At 39.6% G+C, this 19,826-nt stretch overlaps 2 protein-coding genes across 2 annotated transcripts; one reads left to right on the top strand and one right to left on the bottom strand.

The window, feature by feature from the left end:
• Positions 1 to 5,633: 5,633 nt before the first annotated feature.
• Positions 5,634 to 8,795, bottom strand: fam241a (family with sequence similarity 241 member A). Its single transcript, XM_071544210.1, has 2 exons — positions 8,594 to 8,795; positions 5,634 to 6,499 (listed from the first exon to the last, which is right to left on the bottom strand). The coding sequence occupies exons 1-2, from the start codon at positions 8,729 to 8,731 to the stop codon at positions 6,176 to 6,178; spliced, it is 462 nt and encodes a 153-aa protein (XP_071400311.1). The 5' UTR covers positions 8,732 to 8,795; the 3' UTR covers positions 5,634 to 6,175.
• Positions 8,796 to 10,522: 1,727 nt separating this feature from the next.
• Positions 10,523 to 15,022, top strand: lrit3b (leucine-rich repeat, immunoglobulin-like and transmembrane domains 3b). Its single transcript, XM_071543563.1, has 5 exons — positions 10,523 to 10,632; positions 11,768 to 12,142; positions 12,902 to 12,987; positions 13,528 to 13,835; positions 14,552 to 15,022. Exons 1-5 carry the CDS (start codon positions 10,523 to 10,525, stop codon positions 15,020 to 15,022), a joined length of 1,350 nt encoding a protein of 449 aa, XP_071399664.1.
• The last annotated feature ends 4,804 nt before the right edge of the window (positions 15,023 to 19,826 follow it).

Below are 19,826 nucleotides of genomic sequence, written 5' to 3'. Positions count from 1 at the left end.
ATGCGTATGTGCGTTTTCTTTTTATTCTTTTTTATTTAACCTTTATTTTATCAGGCAGGTTCGAACAAATACATATTAACATGGACTCAAGGACACCCTTACTAGCGGTCAGATTCCTAAATATTTGTATGTGACAACCTCAAGCTCTGAGCCATTGCAGGTCTTTATAATGTGAGAGGGCGAGTTTTTCTAGCCAAACCACATAACTTTGGTTTTAGAGCAGTATCCAAGACATGGTCCAGATCAGATAGGGTATTCTGCATATTCAGAAAACTTTCCTGGAGAAATTTCGAGACAGAAGTTGAGGAGGAACTGACATATAGGATAGAGTCATCTGCAAAAGGGTGGGACCCAGGACTGAGCCTTGAGGTACACCTTTGATGACAGGCAGTGGATCAGACATCAAAGGTCTGGGGCCGGATTCACCAATGTGTTCTTAAGATGGATCTTAAGAAATGACATAAGAGGAAATTTTAGGAAGTTCTTAAGAAGGCTCTTAAGCGCAATTCCTCAATATTTTCTTAGTAACAGTCTCATTTCTTACGAATTTCTTTGATTTTCCTACTTAAGAACTTCTCAAAATAGGGCCTGAATTAATTCTGGTTAATAAACTTTAGGCTTACTGCCATTGAGGCTAGGAGACAAGGCTAGGAGGCTAGGAGACAAGGCTAGGAGGCAACCCAAAGTGCTTCCATCTATAAAACAATTGGGGAAAAACCTATTTAGGGCAACTAGAGAATGATTTAAACATTGGTTGCTGTTGATAACTGTAAAATTTGCAGCTTATTTTCAACAGACATGAGACAGAGGCCTACCTGGCCCTACACCAACTAAGCTTTACAATAAATGTTCATCTTAATGTTAGGTGTAGGGGAACCTATGAAGACTTTGAACTATAACCTACTTGTCTAAAATGTGTTTAAATATGATATTAGAGGCTTACCTTTTCACTGTAGGAGTTTTAAGACAGGTGAAGGGCCGTCTTAAAGTTAAGAAAAAAATCAAGAACAAATTTGAGAACTTTCAATTCAAAAATACCATTTATTCCTAAGTTTTTTCTTAGGAAGAAACATAAGAAGAAAGTTAAGAAAATATATAAGAACTGTTTTTGAGAATAGCATTTTTTTTTCTTAAGACTAAAGTTAAAAAAAATTGCACTTCAGAATATTTTTTTTCTTAAGAGGGTTTTGTGAATCCGGCCCCTGGTCTCCCAGGCAAATTCAAAGCCTGGAACTACCAACATAGGATTCTCCCTAGGATTCTCTGGCCCCTGCTGATATATGAAGGTCAGATGTCAACAGTGGAGAGCTTCGAGAGGAGAGTCGGCAGCTATTTGCAGAGGTGGCAGCTGTCTTTGTTCTCCTGCTTAGGGAGAGTTGTAATATTAATTGGACTGCCCCAGAACATAGGATTTTGTAAATTGAGTGGTATTCCTCTGTCTACTACTGTCTTCTTTTATCAAGAACACAAAATGGGAGGGGGGAGGGAAGAGGAAAGTGGGGTGGGGTGGGTTATTTACTGTTATATTCATGTGATATAACACATTTCTATGGAAGAGAATTAGGGCCACGTGAAAAATGTATTTTACTTCTGAGTTTTAAAGTCAGAATAAAGTCTGAATTCTGACTTTATTCCCAGAATTCTGACATATTTCTCAGAACTCAAATACATTTTTCACACGTGGCCCTACTCCTCTTCCGTACATTTCTGATGACCCAATGACAGCCAAACAACACATTTTGTAAGAACATTAACTTTTATTCATTCACGTTACAATAAATTTAAATAATCTTTCTCGTTATGCATAAAACTGTCAGTGCAAATGCTTTAAAAACAAAGAAATAATTTAAGTTAAAAATAACTTTCAAAACAATTTCTTAAAACGAGGAGAAAATGCAGCGTGGCTACATTAATTCATTGGTAAACGTTATGCCACCATCAGTGATATGTCAGTTTTTCCCTGGAAAATCTTCAGTAGTGAAATTGAAACTAAAACTACACCGATCATGTGACGGCTACAATTTCATTCTTAGTGTTCAAACTTTTACATTAGTGTCCCGTTAGCGCTTACACAGGAAGAGACATTACCAAACCAATCATTAAAAAAAAAAAAAGATGTATCCTGAACATTTTAACATTCTTAACATTGTCTCAACTAAACACAGGATCTATCGCCATCAGTAAAATGTACGGTAACACTTTACAATAAGGGTACATTAATTAAGAGTTAACTAATGTGTCTGGTAATCATTTACTAATGGTGTTCATGTTAACTAAGGTATTAATTTATACATTATTTAACAGTCATCTTTCTAAACTATTAAATAATGTATAAATTAATACCTTAGTTAACATGAACATCTTTAGTAAATCACACAATAGTTAACTGTTAACTTGTTATGTTATTAAGCATTAACTAACCCTTAATTAACAGTTAACTAATGTGTCTGGTAATCATTTACCAATGGTGTTCATGTTAACTAAGGTATTAATTTATACATTATTTAATAGTCATCTTTATAAACTATTCAATGTATAAATTAATACCTTAGTTAACATGAACACCATTAGTAAATTACACATTAGTTAACTGTTAAGGGTTAGTTCATGCTCAACTAAGCCTTATTAAGCATTAACTAACCCTTATTAAGCATTAACTAACCCTTAACTTAGTGTACCCTTATTGTAAAGTGTTACCAAACGTACTAATGGCTGTAAAAGACTAGACAAAAATAAGCAATGCTCAACTTAAAAGAAACTTCCACCCTCGGGTCCTCTTACACTTTTCTATATCACCAATCTGTGACGTTCAACGCAGTTATTTTGTGATGTAAGTGTTGTCATTTACTTTTTTGGTGCGCCCACTTTCCCTCAACCTGCCTCCTGTGGGTGGAGAAATCGGTCTCTCTCCTCTTCTCTGATGGATCTCTCCCTGTATGACTGTTGAACGTCTCTCGGTGCAAAATGGCGGCTCTAGAAAGAAACCCTCGCTCTTTGATTCTGAGGGACTGACGCCAAAACCTGACCTTTACCGCTGAGGTTTTAGGTTTTCTTCATTTTTTAATTCTCCTTGTTTTACATCAGTAGTCTGAAAGTCGATGAGAACGGCTCTGAACTAGGTAAGTTACTCATTTATACACCGTTGGTGTTCCAGCCAGGCTAATTTCTGAGCCCACCTTTCTGGAGGCGAAATCATCTATGAAACCCCACATAAACCGAGTGAAAAATGCACAGAGAGAAGTGCTTTTCGGATCTGATAGCCTCTCGAAAAACTTTTGGGAATGATATGTCACCCAAAGAAAAAAAAGTTGTCCGGGGTGCGTTCACAACAAGCATGTTCTGAGCAGTTTATAGAACTCTGGAGTGTTTCCTCCTTCAGTTCTGTTCATTTGGCGAGACCAATGCCATAGGGCTGGGCGATAATTCAATATTATCGTTTATCGTCTTTCAGTGGAATAATATTGTGATGATATGAAGATATTTTAATATCGTGACACACATTTCTGCTGTCTGAATTGATGATGACAAGCAAATTTTATTAAAAAACTCTGATAAAATGAGGTATGGTAGGAATATTATTTGAAAATTTCAGTTTTGTTTGACATCACCATTCGGTTCAATGAGATGAACATTCATTTGATTATTTAACGTGATTTTACATGAACCATACCGTGATATATATTGATATCGAGAAAAATCCTTATGATTATCATGATATTGATTTCGACCATATCGCCCAGCCCTACAATGCAGCCTAGCTCTGCCGATCAATACAATTAAACACTGCCAAAGTTAGGCTGCCATGCGTGTCAAAATGAAAGATTGCTGAACACACACCTTTTGGAAAACAATTCAAGTTACTACTTTCAAGAACCTACAAAAACACTCATTTCTGGTTGTTTAAAGGCATCCAGATACAGCCTACAGTAAGAATCCTGCAAGAAACAACTGAATAATAATGGCCACACAGACTGTACAGTAATTCTCTCCATTGGCTTTTCCTTACTGATATGTCTTTTGACCACCATAAATCAAAGTATTTCTCTACGACAACATTCAATTCATTACGACCGTATTCACACGTATGAAAAAGGATATTACAATTACAAGGGCTGCAACAACAACCACATAGTAATTACCCATACTGTGGTAATTGAAGGCTTACTGCAGTGTTGAGCAGAAATAGTTGATAGCGTTGATAGCTGAAGAATGTCTTGGCTTCAGCAAGCTTGCGTGTAATGCTACAGAAAATACAAACACAGCCTACAGTAGTCTAGTATTTGTGCCATACTGTTTTAAGTTGCAGTACTGGTTGTGGTATTTTGGGCACATGCTGGCTATGAGTAAATAGCCTGATGCATGTTACAGGTGTTAATGTAGTAACTTCTCATTCATGTCATAATTTGCAGCTAATAGTGTAATCACCCTATCAACAATCAACAAAGCCCTATAACTATAGTATAGCCTAAATAAAAAGATACAAAAATCGTTGTGTGCCAAATAACCTGGACATTAAATTAAAAGAAAAATAACCACAGCATGTGTAGCCCTATGAATGACAAAAATACTATATGTACTGTTGCATGGAGGAAATACAGTATATGATGATATGGGTGGTTGGCTAAAAATGAAGAATATGAGACTAGCTGTATTGCTTGTGGTACATTCCCATGTCCGTACCCCATGCAATGAAAAGGGGCTTCCACTTCCACCCGGCATGGGGTGAATGTTGTACAGCTTAAGGTTTTTATAAGAAATCAATCCTGTCGTCTTCACATTCAGTGCTTTGCTTCTTATGATAGAGCGTTGGATTCATATAGGAGGCACATAGCAAGGTGCCTCATACCTTTGTAGGTGAAATACTGCACACAGAGCTGCGTACATTGTTACTGTCATTTTCCTCAGTGCTGGAATACCCCTGCCCTTCTCCATATTCTATAGCCTGCAGCTCCCTCTTTTGGCCAGTTGGAATATAACACGTTCCTTGCAAAAATAATGCTTAAAATGGGCCATGCTGCCCATGGCACAATCCAAGTTTAAAGCTGCAATATGCAACTTTTTTTCACATGAACATAACAAGAAATTTGCTCTATTATATATTATCAGTCTGCGTCTGTCTGTGAGCCTGTATGTTCATGCATAAATCCCCTGTTTGCGTGAAACCTGCTTTTCAATGATGTTGGGATGTTTTAAAGGAATAGTTCATCCAAAAATTCTGTCATCATCTACTCACCCTCATGCCAAATGAAACACAGGTGAAATGTGTTAGTCCATATAACACACAGGGAGGTTGCCAGCACAACTTGGTAGCAGCCTTCTCCAAAACAACTGAAGTCAATGGGGACCAGTTCTTTAGAGTTCCAAAACAAAAACAGCCAAACAATCACAGTGTGTAGTTCAGATTTGCACTAAATGATGGTGTAAATATACTGTAGGTCTTTTTGGAACTCTGAAGAACTGGTCCCCACTGACTTCAGTTGTTTTGGAGAAGGCTGCTATGGAGTTGTGCTGCAGCCTCCCTGTGTGTTATATGGACAAACTTCACCTGTGTTTCAACTGGCATGAGGGGGAGGAGATGATGACAGAATTTTCATTTTTGGGGTGAACTATTCCTTTAAACTGTGAGTGTCATATGGGTGTGAGCCAGCAGTGAGCTGGTTGTGGCGAGTGTGCCACAGAGTATGTTAACTCACAGCAACAGCAACAATGATGGGAAGCAGTATGAAAAGAAAAGAGGCTTTACAGATGCCGGTTACCTCAGCCTCAGGCTAGATGATAGCTCATCAAGATGAGTGACAGGTGTTGGGGTGGGAACTTGACCAACTGAGGGCAAGAAGTGCCTCACAGTAACACCAAAAACTGCATGAAAGCATCACTCTTGTTACTGCGGCAGGAGAAATTCCACACCGTCCTTTAGGAAAATATCCCGACTGATTGGTTGACCTCATTTTTGGAGTTACGCTGATTGAAAAAAAGCTTGAAACCCATTACATAAATCCCCTAAGTACCCATCGGCCATAATCACGACCGCAGGCTAAAGCCATTTCCACAGCCATCCACCCTATGAGCACAATTTCTGTCCTCAGACAGTCCATTACCACTAAATGAGTCCCAGAAGAGTGAGCATTAACCAAAGAAAACAGCATGAGACTTGACTCAAGATCGTCAGCTCGGATTACTTTTGGATGTAGATGATGATGATGCACAGAGTTCCCACCAATCCCAGAGCCTGGATGCCCAGGAACCAGAGCAGGAGCCAGAAGAAGACGATCACCACCGGCTCCACGATCTTCTCTCCAAAGTACATCTGGCTGAAGCCCAGACCGCGCAGGCACTTGTTCAGCATCCCGAACAGAGTCCCCATCCGCTCGCAGTCGTCCAGCTGAGGCCGGGTGGTGGGGTCGTCCACGTGGGGCCAGCGGGCGGCGGGGTCGCTGGAGGGTTGCGGCCGGGCCCTTGGGTAAGCGGCGGGTCTCGGCCTGGCTCTGCTGCTGTCACCCTGTGGAGGCAAAGCTCAGGTCAGGCTGCCCACACACACACAACGTCAGTGTGGCCAATTCTGGACAGCGTTCAACTGAAACATTCAATAAAATAATTCATCCTGCACTGTTTTCATTCAAGTTAAAAGAGTAACTAAACCTCAAAAATGTGTAAGGCCTGGCATCTAATGGTAAATAGCATGCTACTGAAACTGCCATCTGCTATTGGCTGATCTTTGGTGCCAGGTGATGTCACTACCTGTTGTACTCTAGAGAAGGTGACATCACCTGGCACCAAAGACCAGCCAATAGGCCCTTTTCACACCGTCATCGTCAACAGCTAAGCATTACAACTTAGCAACTGGCAAGTTTCTTTTTGCGAGTTATTGACAAACCAATCCAACAAAAGCAACAAAATTGTAATGGTTACTAGCACTAGATACATAATGTAACAATTACAAAATTTTAGGCAGGTTGTGGAGCGATTTAGCGGAGGCCATAGCTGGCAACAGGAAGTTGTAATGCACCGGTTTCTCAATGCAGAAGCATTGAGAAACAGAATGTGAAAAGGGCCTATAGCAGATGGCAATTTCAGTAGCATGCTTTTTACCATTAAATGTCAGGCTGTACACAGATTTGGGTTTGGGTTTAGTTACTCTCTAATCATGCTCCACTTTTTTTTCTTCTAGTCCATGCAAATTGACAATAGCACAAGTAGATTTGAAATGCAAAAAATTTAATTCAGTTCATGTCGGCTTCAATACTAAGCCTTCCTCTAGCTTTATAATGTTACAGATACCTGTAGGAGTTGTAGACTAGATACTTAAAGAGCAACCAAACGCAAATCTGTGTAAAGTCTGACCTCTAAAAGCTAAAAAGCATAATAATAACATAACTAATGAAATTGCTTCAGAATGGTCAGTGTGTGTGTGTGTGTGTGTGTGTGTGTGTGTGTGTGTGTGTGTCCGGAATTGGTCACAGTTCCATGAATACATTCCATCTGCAGGCTTTTGTAGCCAGAGCTCACATACAAATATCTATATGAATGCAATCCATTTATATCACCACAGGCAGGAAAATAAAATCACACAGAGTTTGCACACTGATTTGATAAGAGAATGTTAGATAGCATGGTAAGGTCGTTAAGTCATAAGACAAATCCTATGACTTGCATTCCGGCAAAGCGTTACTTCCAGGTCAATTACACAGAACATTTACATGCATTAACATGCCAGTGAATACACAAAGAGTGGCATAAATCACATAATGAAGTTAAACACTGGTTGTGAGTTGTAAAATGTGGTATAACTTGTTAGTCAGGAGGACTAGAAAGCAAGCAGTAGCACTCTTACTGTCAACTAAGGTTAGATTCAAATACAACTAACACAATAATAAAGCCAGACACCCACCTAGTTATCTATCCTGTTCCTCATTGCAGATGAACAATGCATTTGTTTGTTTACATAATTTGTCATCACCTACACAATTAGCTGAATTAGACTAAATTAATGTTGTTTTTGCGGGCATAAGCACACACACACACACACACACACACACACACAGACACACACACACACACAATAAGACCTTAACAAATGAATAGGAGCCACTATTCAATGTGGTGTATATACACACAACACACCAAGCAGGAGTTATAGCAATAGTGTTTAAACTTCTAATACAGTTTCGCCTGTTGTTCCTACAGTCCACGAAAATGCACTGCGGAGGGCGGTAGCGAGCAGTAAGAACCAATTCTAAAAGTTGATATTTGATTAATGCAAGTGCTGCTTGGTGAATCATATTGTGCCGAATTAAATAATGGACCCTAATGATTCGTAGAAGTTCTTAAGTAATGTTCTACCATTTGCTTATATGCAAGGACACATGAAATTGTCCGATTTTTGAATAGAGTTTGGCGTGACGTTCTCTCCTGTAACGGCTACCGGGGCTAAATTAGGCCCAACATTGAAAGTATCCCAGTGACAATGGAAGTTGTGATGAACTAAGGACAGTAACTAGAGAACACACTGTTCCTCTCTTTCATATAACTCAACTAAGGTTAGCATTGCTCTGTAATCTAAAGTAAACGGTAACAGCTAGCTTGTTTACTTTACCTGGTCCTGCTGCTGTACGGTTTGCCTTGCAGTGTGAACGGGTTGGTGCCATCTTCTTTGATTCGCTAACGTTAGCTCTTCAAATTCACGACGACTACCAACATAATGCTCATTCACAGGTGGTGCTGCGGCGGACATTTTGAGTACTGTCAGAGGAAATTATCTACTTAGCTTACTAGCCAACTCGACAAGAGCAAGTCGGCTAACGCTAACTTTCAGAAATCAAGGCATGCGAGTGATTGGGCGTACGCAAGTGACGGTCCGCCCACTTCCTGGTCACGTCAGTTGCAATCGCTAGGAAAAGGCGTGCCATGCTGCATTCAAATCCTACAAGAAATGTAGTAAATATGAACCTCCTTGAGCCTATAACTTGAGGTTTATATTTAATATTATTTCAATCTCTTGTCTGTTTTGAATTGTCTTTTTTCTGTCTTTTTCGTATGCACCTGATCCTATTGGTATATTGCAAAGATTTCTAAGCCATGATGTTTGTACATGGAAATTGTTCGATAAAAAATAATAATAAAAAAAAACAAACTTGAGGTTTGGCTTTGTGATGGACCCCGATTTTAAAACTTTGAAATCACCTGTTTTTATAGACTTGCTTTTATGTGATGCCTTTTACCCAGTTATTGTTACTCTCATTGTCTTACTCTGTCTTTGTCTCTGTCTTACTCTTAACCCAAACACTAACTGCACTAACATGTGAAAAGCATGAGAGTAATTATCATGGGTGACCAAAATCTACAGAAAACTCCATTCACAATGTCTTGATGGCTTCAAATGGGTTCGAAGGTGTGAACACTTTCAAGTCGTTCCTTTAAGTCGTTCAACGATTATTCCCTTAGGACTTGAACGCAACATAAGATATCATAATGTATACCAGTGTGACGATGATGTATACCAGTGTGGATATTATCCTACATCCAGGTGCTATCAGATATATCAGAAAAAACTAATTTGCTGCTTGGAAATTTCACATTAACGCCACTGAAAGTCAGATAATGAAGCTGGAAAGTCTGAGAAAATTTTGCTACCAAAATTTCCAAGTGATGATGCAATGATAACCTTTAACCTTCTCAACAGGGTGGAAAAATATAATTTTGTGACAGTCAACCCCCCCTCCAACTACTATCTGAGTAACTTTAAATGCCTAAAACAGGTTAGGAACAGAAAACATATTATGGAACAATATCAGACATGAATATACTAAATTACTAATATATAGGGCTGGACGATAATTCAATATTATCGTTTGTCGTCTTTCAGTGGGATTATATTGTGATGATATGGTGATTTTGGGATATTGAGACGCATAATTCTGCTGTCTGAACTGATGAGAACAAAGCTAATTTTATTTAGAAACTCAGACAAAATGAAGTATGGTAGGAATATTATGTGAAAATTTCAGTTTAGTTTGACATCACACCAAATATTACCATTCGGTTCAATATGATGAACATTAATTTGATTATTTAAAGTGATTTCACTTATGTGAGCCATATCATCATATATATCAATATCGAAATAAATCGTTATGATTATCGTGATATTGATTTCAACCATATAGTCCAACCGTACTAATATATATATTACCATTTGTTTCTATTTTAAATCTTATGCTGTATGAAAATTAATTGCCATCCTACGTCATAGACTTTTCCCACTTTTAGATGCAATAAGTACAAATAAAAGTACAAATACAACCAAGTTCATTCCAGGCTACTTGATCTCTTCATCTTGTGATTTCTTATTCTGACAGTGAGACGCAGGATTAGATGCTGTTTGTAACCTGGGTAATCCCAGCTAATCTGGGCTTCAGTTTTTTTCACTGTGCGCTGTAGACAAAGTCTGAAGCCGCACAGGACCTGGACTGGGAATATGGAGCAACAAAGGGCTTCTGGAAACGCGGAGCTGGTCTGGTGAAGGATGTATCTACTGCTCCTTGTTCACGTCTTCCAGTCGTCCCTGTCGGTGGTCCACTCTTGTCCGTCTCTGTGCGCCTGCGTCTCCGGAAGCAATGGAATAGGAGAGCTCAGGTTGAGTGAGGCTGGCTTGATTCAGTTCGTTTTACCTTCCTCCTTGTGCATGGGTTTCTTTGGTGCATGGACTTCACTCATTTTAGCCTGGAATATTTTAGGTTATTGCTGAGCTGTAATATCAGTGCAGCTGTGTTGTATGCATCAAACTGCTGTAAAGTAAATGTAAGCAAATCTTTAAAAATGCAGAGTGTTTGTCAGATGATGGCATCGCCTAATGTCAACAAATATTTTGTCATCAACTGGCATTGCATATCGCCAGTGAAAATTGTAATGATATGCTCTCCCATGCACACTTGTTTACAGTGTTGCGGTAATAGTGGATAACACGTGTACAGTAACGCGATTACACTAATCTTGTCACAATCAAAATCGGTACCTGCTATCCGATAATGTCTTGAATAAAACACATGCTGACAGTCGTGCTTGTAAATATTGATTCAAAATGCATCCGTAAAATTAGAATAATTGCAAGTTGAACATAATATTCTATAGATTTTGGAGGTAAAGTCATCCAAAAGTAATGAGATTGCGTTAGTGCAGTGGTTCTCAACGTAGGGTCCGGGGATTACCAGGGGTCCTTGAGGGCATTCCAGGGGGTCCCCAGCAAATTGATGAATTGTTAAACTTTATTATTTTGTCAATTTAGAATGACTATTTTGATCATAGTTTCTCTGTTATTTCTCTACCTACAGTACAGATAATCATGGAATTCTGGACAAAATCATATCTGACAATAAAAAATATTCTCAGATTTGGGTCTGAGAAACAAAATCTCATCAAATGGGGGTCCGTGGCCCTAATATGGACTAAATTAGGGGTCCTTGATATGAAAAAGGTTGAGAACCACCAGTGAGTTGGAGTAATCCACTGGATTGTATTAGTGACTGCAACTAAAGCAACCTTCTTAACTGCTTTATCACACAAGCAGTGTTTGAATAATGTATTAAAACAGATATTAATACACAGAGTGGGAATCAAGCCATGGCTTACAGATGTTTGCATAAATTTTTATCAACTTTTCATCAAATAAAGAAGGAACACGATCATCCAGAAGGAAGCACATCAGCTAAACTTCTATGGCACTTTCATCTGTCCAAACTCTAGACCTTACAGACTGTGTTCATCATGTCAGGTCGGTGCAGTGCAGTGACCCTGGAATCTCAGCCGTTCCCGCCAACGCCCCGGCCGACACGGTCAAACTGCGTCTGGAGAAGACCGCGATCTCCAGGGTGCCCAGGGCAGCCTTCTACAACCTGTCAGAGCTGCAGTTCTTGTGGCTGACCTACAACTCCATCACCTCCATCCACCCCAGCAGCTTCGTCAACCTGAAGGCCCTCCGAGAGCTGCGGCTGGACGGGAACCTCCTGTCCGCGTTCCCCTGGGAGGGGTTGAGGGACATGCCTCGCCTCCGCACCCTGGGCCTGAACAACAACCGCCTGTCCAGCCTTCCCGCCCACGCTGCCCTCTTTCTCCCCAACATCACCTACCTCGATCTCTCCAGCAATAGGTGTGTCCGTATGCGAAGGGACTATGCATTGGTAGCTAGCTTTCAGGTGACCCATCTGGTGGCCATATTGGAGGTCCTCAGCTCTTGACAGTGGCTGTGAAATGCTAATTGTGTTTCTAAAAGTATAACTTGGCCGTCTCAACACAATTCAATAGACATGGTTCATTTCTGTGCTGTTTTTGACTGAACTGATCATCACTGGTATCCATACCTGTCAACGTTCGGCTTTGAAAATAAGGGAGATTTTGCCCCACTCGACCATAATTTTTTACATTATGAAAGGGGTTTCATCTCTCGGTTCCAGAGATCTAATGACCAAGTGCCTTTACTACCTGCACTGCTGTAATCTCAGAGCAAAAAGGATTAGGTTAACTAGTTCAACAAATGGATGTTTCCCAACATACTTCTGGTCAGGAATGGGAAAATAGTCTTCCAAGTTAAATAGTCTATGGCTCTAACCGAAAGAACTTGATTGGGCCAATTAGGATTCTGTATACCTGTAAAAATAAAAAAGGGAAATACGGGAGCACAGCAGGAGAGGGGGTGAAAATATGGGAGAAACCCGGGAAAAACGGGAGAGTTGACAGGTCTGCTGATATCTGACTAATTTTGTGTTGATAAAATGTCAGCTTGTTATCTAGCTAACCATAGTGTCTTATAGTTCTCTTCTCTTCTCTTCTCTTCTCTTCTCTTCTCTTCTCTTCTCTTCTCTTCTCTTCTCTTCTCTTCTCTTCTCTTCTCTTCTCTTCTCTTCCCCAGGTTAACAATATTGCCTGCTGAGCTGCTGGACCTTTGGTTCCCCCTCCCAGGACAACAGGGAAGCCCTGTACAAAGAAGAGTTTTGGGTACAGTATATTTTGGAATAATAGAGAGGCATTTCATTTTGTATCTGAATAATGCAGCCGCCCTAACCATTCGCCTTTATACACATTTAGGTTATAGGGCCTACTCAGGAAGCACTTTGTGGAGGACAGTGAGGCAGATGTTAACAGAGGGAAACAGCTGATCTTTGAACAAAAAAAAGGCATTTCAAATGTCATTTCTACTTTTCATAGGAGAAGAAAATGATTCTTAAAGCCCTGAAATGACGACGAGTGAGGACTAGGTGAACCACTGATGTGAGCAGGTCTCATCTTCAACATCATGGATGTTTCCTTTAATTCAGTTGCTGTAGCCTTTGATTTGGACTTTGTTGTGTAATTTGGCCTCCAGCTCTGCTTATCACTCAACAATATTGAAATAATTTTGTTGTATATAATGTTTTGGTCCAAATACAGGTTGAGCCATTGTTTACTGCTGCCTCACTGTCAGGTTTCCCACCCTGAGTATGATGTAAATCAATTATAGCTGCTGTGTAAATGAGGCCAATTTTCCTGGATGCCCAGGTCTCCATGACAACCCCTGGCTGTGTGACTGCCAGATCTCCATGGCGATGTCCTTGTCCATGTCCCTGGGAAGCCCGGTAGCTCTCATGGACCAGCTGTTGACTTGCAGCAGGTCTCTCGGCCAGTCAGGGACGCTGCTAACCCAGGCAGACCTGTCCCGCTGCATGAGGCCCTCAGTCCAGCCTGCAGCCACCAGTGTGGTCTCTCCACTGGGCAGCAATGTAATCCTTCGCTGTGACGCCACTGGCTACCCAACACCAACTCTGACCTGGATCAAGACCTCAGCCTACACTGGTAAGTATTCCAAGGTCACTCCCAGATGATGAAATGATATTAATTTCATTTGAGGATCAATCAAATCATGTTGTCGTGATTTGTCACTCTGTATAGATTGCTGCCAACAAGAAATCCCAGGCAACTCTGAACAGCTGCCGAAGAGTTTGGAGAGTTGTAAGTGGTACTACCTTGTCTTATCAAAGTTGTTCTTTGCTTGAATTTGCTCAGATCTGCTTCTCAGATGCTCAGTCTGACTGAAGAGCTGAGGTGAATTTGAGGAGATGATGCAGTTGTATCTCTCTTGCCTCTTGACCAAAAGGATACGTTCTGCGATTTTGGACCTATATATAATTTATCTCTTACATACCTGTAGTACTTATTCAGAGAGAATATCTTCTCATGAGTCAGCTGTCGGTTAAAACAGCGAGCTCCACAAACCCCATTTGGACTCATTGTTGGCAGCAAGAGTTCTAGCAATGGAGCTCGCCGACAGCTGACTCTGGAGCCAATATTCTCTGTGGGTCCAAGTACAACAGGTATGTAAGAGACAAATTATATATAGGTCCAAAATCACTGAACTAATCCTTTAAAGAGACCATTTAGATTAAAAATACAATTATTTTGCAAATATTTTTAGTATGGTGAGGAAAGGTTAGGTTGATGTAGTGGCAGGCCGCCATGTTAGAATAGATATAGGGGAAACACTGGAAGTTAATTTTTTGCATCTTTTTATGTTCTAGTTATGCAGGATTCTCCACGAGTGGGAGTTCGTTGGTCAATCATTAGTCTAAACGGGCTATCATACAAGGATGCTGGTGAGTACCGCTGCCAGGCACGGAACATGGCAGGAACATCCGAAGCCCCTATTAAGCTGAAGGTGGTGGGAGTCATCGGAGGATCCCGTTCCCCAAAGATCAAGTCCCAGAAAACTCCACCTAGATCATCATCAAAATACAGAAAACAAAAGCCAATGCCTTTTCCAGCCACTACTTCTACCTCCACCTCCACCTCCAAGAAGGATAACCAGATACTGAAAATTGTCACACCATCTACTACCATTAACAAGGCCCGGATAGCTCCTCTTCTTGCGAGGAAAATGTTTCTCAGAAACAAGTATTTCAAAAGGCGCACAATGAACTTACAACTGGATGCAAAGAGAAAGACTCAGATGTCCATCAAGACTATGCCTGAACCCCCAGTAAAGTCTGCTAATGCTTAACGCTCAGAAACAGTTGTATGAGATCCAAATTAGTGGCTCCATTGTGACTTGGTTGACCTCAACAATGGGTTAAGATAGGAACTAAACTTCAACCAAAGACACAGTATGGTGCTTGATTGTGAAACGTGGTCCAACTGAGGTCAAGATGATTTTAATAAAGATAGTATGATCTGATCTGCGTGTAACAGAGGTGGGGACTCGAGTCACAGTTTGAATTGCTTGAGCCTTGACTTGATGCATGAAGAGAAGACTTGAGACTTGACTTGACTTGGGTTCTGGTGACTTGGGACTTGACTTTGACTTGTACTCTGATGACTTATTCTGTTTTCTGAATTTGTATGGAATGATTGAATTTATTGAAGTTGAAACTGATTATAGAAATCAAACTCATGATGCTCTTACCAAGTTTTTATCCTATTAAAACCATATTGCATTGAAAAGTCCTAGATATTTAGTTTTCTTTAAGTTATTAAATTGATACTGGACTGTTGATTTGTTCTGACTTGACTTGCGGTTCTACATTTAGACCTGAGACTTGACATTAATGACATGGACTTGACTTGGTAATCTGCATTTAGACTTGGGACTTGACTTGAGACTTGTACCTCAAGACTTGAGACTGACTTTGGGACTTGACCAAAGTTGACTTGGTCACACCTCTGCAGTGAAATAAACAATGAAGTAATTTTCCTTGAACATGAGTCTTTCTGTTGCCACACAAGTCCTGTGAGTCATAATCACATATTGCTGTTGTCAGGTGAAAACCTTGTTTTCCTTTTCAAGAACTAAGAAAAACAGCCTTGTTTTTTAGCTTGATGGCCATACATTTTGGAGTTTATCCAATTGGTGTGTGAAGGATTTCATCAGCCCACGGCTTGTACAATCTTCTCATCCTTTGGAGGCACATGTGATCCTTCAAGCAAAGTTAAAGGTTTACAAGTTACAAGGTTTTCACACAGCACTAACAATATGGTCCTTTAGGAAAAACTGATGTAATGATTAGTAATAGTGTAGGCTGCAGTGCTGTGACTGGGCTGTGTGAACCTCAGTTTCTCAGAATGTATTGCCATAGCAGCCTCATAGTTTAACTTGAATTATTTAGATTGTGAGATTATAAACATAACATAGTCTATAAATTGGAATAAATTGTTCTTTTAACTGCACTGGATTTCAAAGGAAAACTAATCTCAAAATAATTGTAAGTATTAAAATTATGTTCAGTTTGAGTATTTGAGTGAATTACGTTGACAATTAAAACTTGGATCAGTAACTTTTTGAAGGTAACCCAGACTAAACTGGTCATAGCCTCTCTGTTATTGTGCTTTTCCACTTTTCTGCTTGGTCTCATAATATTAAGAGAAATGTCAATCATATACTTGTGTTCAGATGTTTTTGTGATCACATCTTTTTTGACATTGAGAATGTTTGCGTCAATACAAGTTATGGTTCTGATCTGCTGAATCAGTGTCTTCACTTGGACATGTGAATCATTGGGATAATACTGTTACCAGCACTTGAAAACAGAATGGTCAACTAATTTTTCTCTTTTTTTGTAACTGGGATATTGTGTTTCCTTTAGTATGAATAGATGCCATTGGACTGCACTAAAAACCCAGCGCTTAAAACATCACAAGGTTTAAGGTTTAAGGTAATTATATTGAACTTCCTGTACAGTAAGTCCTAACTTTTTGTAGCTTTGTGTGTGTGTGTGTGTGTGTGTGTGTGTGTGTGTGTGTGTGTGTGTGTGTGTGTGTGTGTGCGTGCCAGTAGGTGGCACTCTATAGATACACTATGTCAGTGGTTCTCAACAGGGTGTCCGGGGACCACCAGGGGTCCTTGAGGGAGTTCCAGGGGGTCCCCAGCAAATTGAAAAACTGTAAAACTTCAGCATTATTTCATCTACAAGAAGTTAACACAATTGAGAATGTAGAAGAATGACTGTTTTGATCATAGTTTCACTGTTATCTCTCTACCTACAATACAAATAGTCATGGAATTCTGGACAAAATCATATCTAACAATACAAATATTCTCAGATTTGGGTTTGAGAGACAAAATGTTATCAAATGGGGGTCCGGGGCCCAAATGTGGACTAAATTAGGGGTCCTTGACATGAAAACGGTTGAGAATCACTGCACTATGTTACTCTGCACTCACTGGTAAATGACTTAGTCCAATCAATCTGCCTTAAATGTATTTGTTTTACAGACCTGTATTTTTGTGTCAAGCTGACTGATTGATGGTTATGCAGTACATCATGATCAGAGAACTGCACTGAATTGTCACTGCATGTTCATTACGTGTGTGTGTGTGTGTGTGTGTGTGTGTGTGTGTGTGTGTGTGTAAAGGAAGAAATTATGGAGTGTGAAACAGCACTATAGGCTATTTACTCAAGTTAAGTAGTCATACGATCAGAACACAGGACCTACATGACTATGCAATAACCACAACACCAGACCCATACTTATTGCTTTAGCCACTGCCAGAAGACTATACTTATGAACTGGAAAACTAGACATAAGCTCAACACAACACATTGGCTAAACCTGCTTACAGAACACATCTCAATGGAAAGACCAAATTCCACTCTTTGAAGCAACCTGGACCCCTCTTCTTCTGAAAGCATTAAACTTACTAACAGCAACTCAACTCACCAATTTACCAACACATACTTAAAAGATACTCATACTTATTTTTTGTTTTATTGTATTTATTGTATTTATTTATTTATTTGTTTATTTATTTTATAATTATTATTATTATTATTTTTTGGTAACATTTTACAATAAGGGTACATTAATTAAGGGTTAGTTAATGCTTAATAACAGTTAACTAATGTGTATGGTAATCATTTACTAATGGTGTTCATGCTAACTAAGGTATTAATTTATACATTATTTATACATTTATTTATACATTATTTTAAAGATACTCATATTAATTTTTATTTTACTGTATTTATTTATGTATTTATTTTATAATTATTATTATTCTTTTTTGGCAACACTGTTCACTGTATCCCCCCCCCCCCCCACCCCCCTCCCTCACCCCACCCTACCACCCTACCAGCTAAGCAGGTTAAGGTAGTACAGCAGTACTGCCTGGGTTTGAATCTTGCCTATAGGTTTCCACATTATGCTGCCTCAAAGAAACATTTTGATCACTTTTAAAGCGGTAACCTACAACAGTGGTTCTCAAAGTGGGGTCCGGGGACCACCAGGGGTCCGTGGCACTCTGCCAGGGGGTCCGTGAAAAGAAGTGTACAGAAGAGGACATGTCTTCTGATATCAAGTCACAACTCCTGGGAAGATTGAGAGTGTCTAAATTAGCAGTTCAATTGGATGAGTCCAATTGCAATGCAGGCATGTGTTCAGTTTGTTATGGTTAGGGTTAGGGTTGTTATGATTCGACTTTTATCAATTATTACATATGAACTAAGAGTGAAACACTTTATCTTGATATGTATGTGTGTGTGTGTGTGTGTGTGTATGTTCTGAAATGCACCTCAAATTTCTCTTGATTTCCCTTTGATATTTTCTTTAGGTACAGTCTTACTTGCAGCTAACTGATTGATTGTTTTATGGGTATTCTGTGTTGAGATGGTGCAAATATTTTTAATACATATCTAATATCTTTCTAATACATTCATCTTGTGTTGTTCTTTCACATAACTAAGACTATAGAAGTGTAAAAAATAGGCTACTTCAGATTATTCCAAGGGACATACATGTCAAGTCAAGTCAATTTTTATTTATATAGCCCAAAATCACAAATCAGAATGAGGGGGTCCCCGGTATATTCTCTATCTTGTAAGGGGTCCTTGGCTGAAAAACAATTGAGAACCTCTGACCTACAAGATCCCTGTGGGGTTTTTTTTCCCCCAGAGATCACCTGTCAATCAGACTGTGTCCAGCACTGTAACGTCTTTTTCCTTGGATTTTCTGTTGAAGAAGTTTGAATTTCTCTTCTCTTTGTCTGTTCAGCCATGATGGCTATCGCTGCTCATGCTAACTAGACAGTTCTTCTTCTATTTTTTTTTCAAACAAACCGGAAACATAAAACGCATCACTTCCTGTGCGCCAGAGGATTTTTCTCAGGAAAGAGCTACCAGGCACCGGCTGTTTAGAACAGCAAATGGAAAAGCTTTCATGAACTGGATATAGGTTGAATCACTATTGTGTTATAGCAATAATTTATAGAGAGAAGCAAAACTATATGAAAATGTCAAAGATTATTGCTTTAAATAGAATTTGGCAGTTTATTTACAGTCAATACAGGTTATAAGGGTGGAGCATCTTATGCAGTTATTTGATGATTTAAGTATGGATAACTCTCAGGCCCAGTATCATAAAATTGCCACCATCCTTTTAAACCCTCAACACAGTTCAAATCACTTCAGCTGGCAGCTCAGTTGCCACATCAAGACACTGACAGGAATGAGCTTTTCTGTTTTCCTCACACAGATCTTTTTAGTGGAGGCTGAAGGTGAGAGAGCCATAAACTTTATCACCGACTTATCTGTCTGACTGCTGACAATAAAGATACAACGGCCAATATGAGGAAGGAGCTCAGGGTCAAGTCAGTTGCACAAGCTGGTCTTGTGTGTGTGTGTGTGTGTGTGTGTGTGTGTGTGTGTGTGTGTGTGTGTTATTTTTTACTCATTTATTTACTCACTTTGATTTGAACTGTATCACTCTACACACATTAAAGCTATGCTCTATACTAAGATAAAATAAGATAAAATGCTATTATAGATTTGGTCCCCATTGACTTCAGTTGTTTTGGAGAAGGCTGCTATGAAGTT

This window comes from Centroberyx affinis, unplaced genomic scaffold (genome assembly GCF_046629955.1).
Source record: "Centroberyx affinis isolate AG114_WGS23_722 - 3 ecotype Tasmania unplaced genomic scaffold, CSIRO-AGI_Caff_v1 ptg000021l_1, whole genome shotgun sequence".
Taxonomy (NCBI): Eukaryota; Metazoa; Chordata; class Actinopteri; order Beryciformes; family Berycidae; genus Centroberyx; species Centroberyx affinis.
This window is presented reverse-complemented; position numbering and strand designations above follow the sequence as displayed.

What these genes read in the sequence shown, in the direction of transcription:
- lrit3b (XM_071543563.1), top strand. Translation starts at nt 10,523, where the DNA reads ATGTATCTACTGCTCCTTGTTCACGTCTTCCAGTCGTCCCTGTCGGTG. An exon ending in CTCGATCTCTCCAGCAATAG is followed by an intron (nt 12,143 to 12,901) that starts GTGTGTCCGTAT and finishes TCTCTTCCCCAG; the next exon opens with GTTAACAATATTGCCTGCTG. An exon ending in TGTACAAAGAAGAGTTTTGG is followed by an intron (nt 12,988 to 13,527) that starts GTACAGTATATT and finishes CTGGATGCCCAG; the next exon opens with GTCTCCATGACAACCCCTGG.
- fam241a (XM_071544210.1), bottom strand. Translation starts at nt 8,731, where the DNA reads ATGTCCGCCGCAGCACCACCTGTGAATGAGCATTATGTTGGTAGTCGT. An exon ending in CCGTACAGCAGCAGGACCAG is followed by an intron (nt 6,500 to 8,593) that starts GTAAAGTAAACA and finishes TTGCCTCCACAG; the next exon opens with GGTGACAGCAGCAGAGCCAG.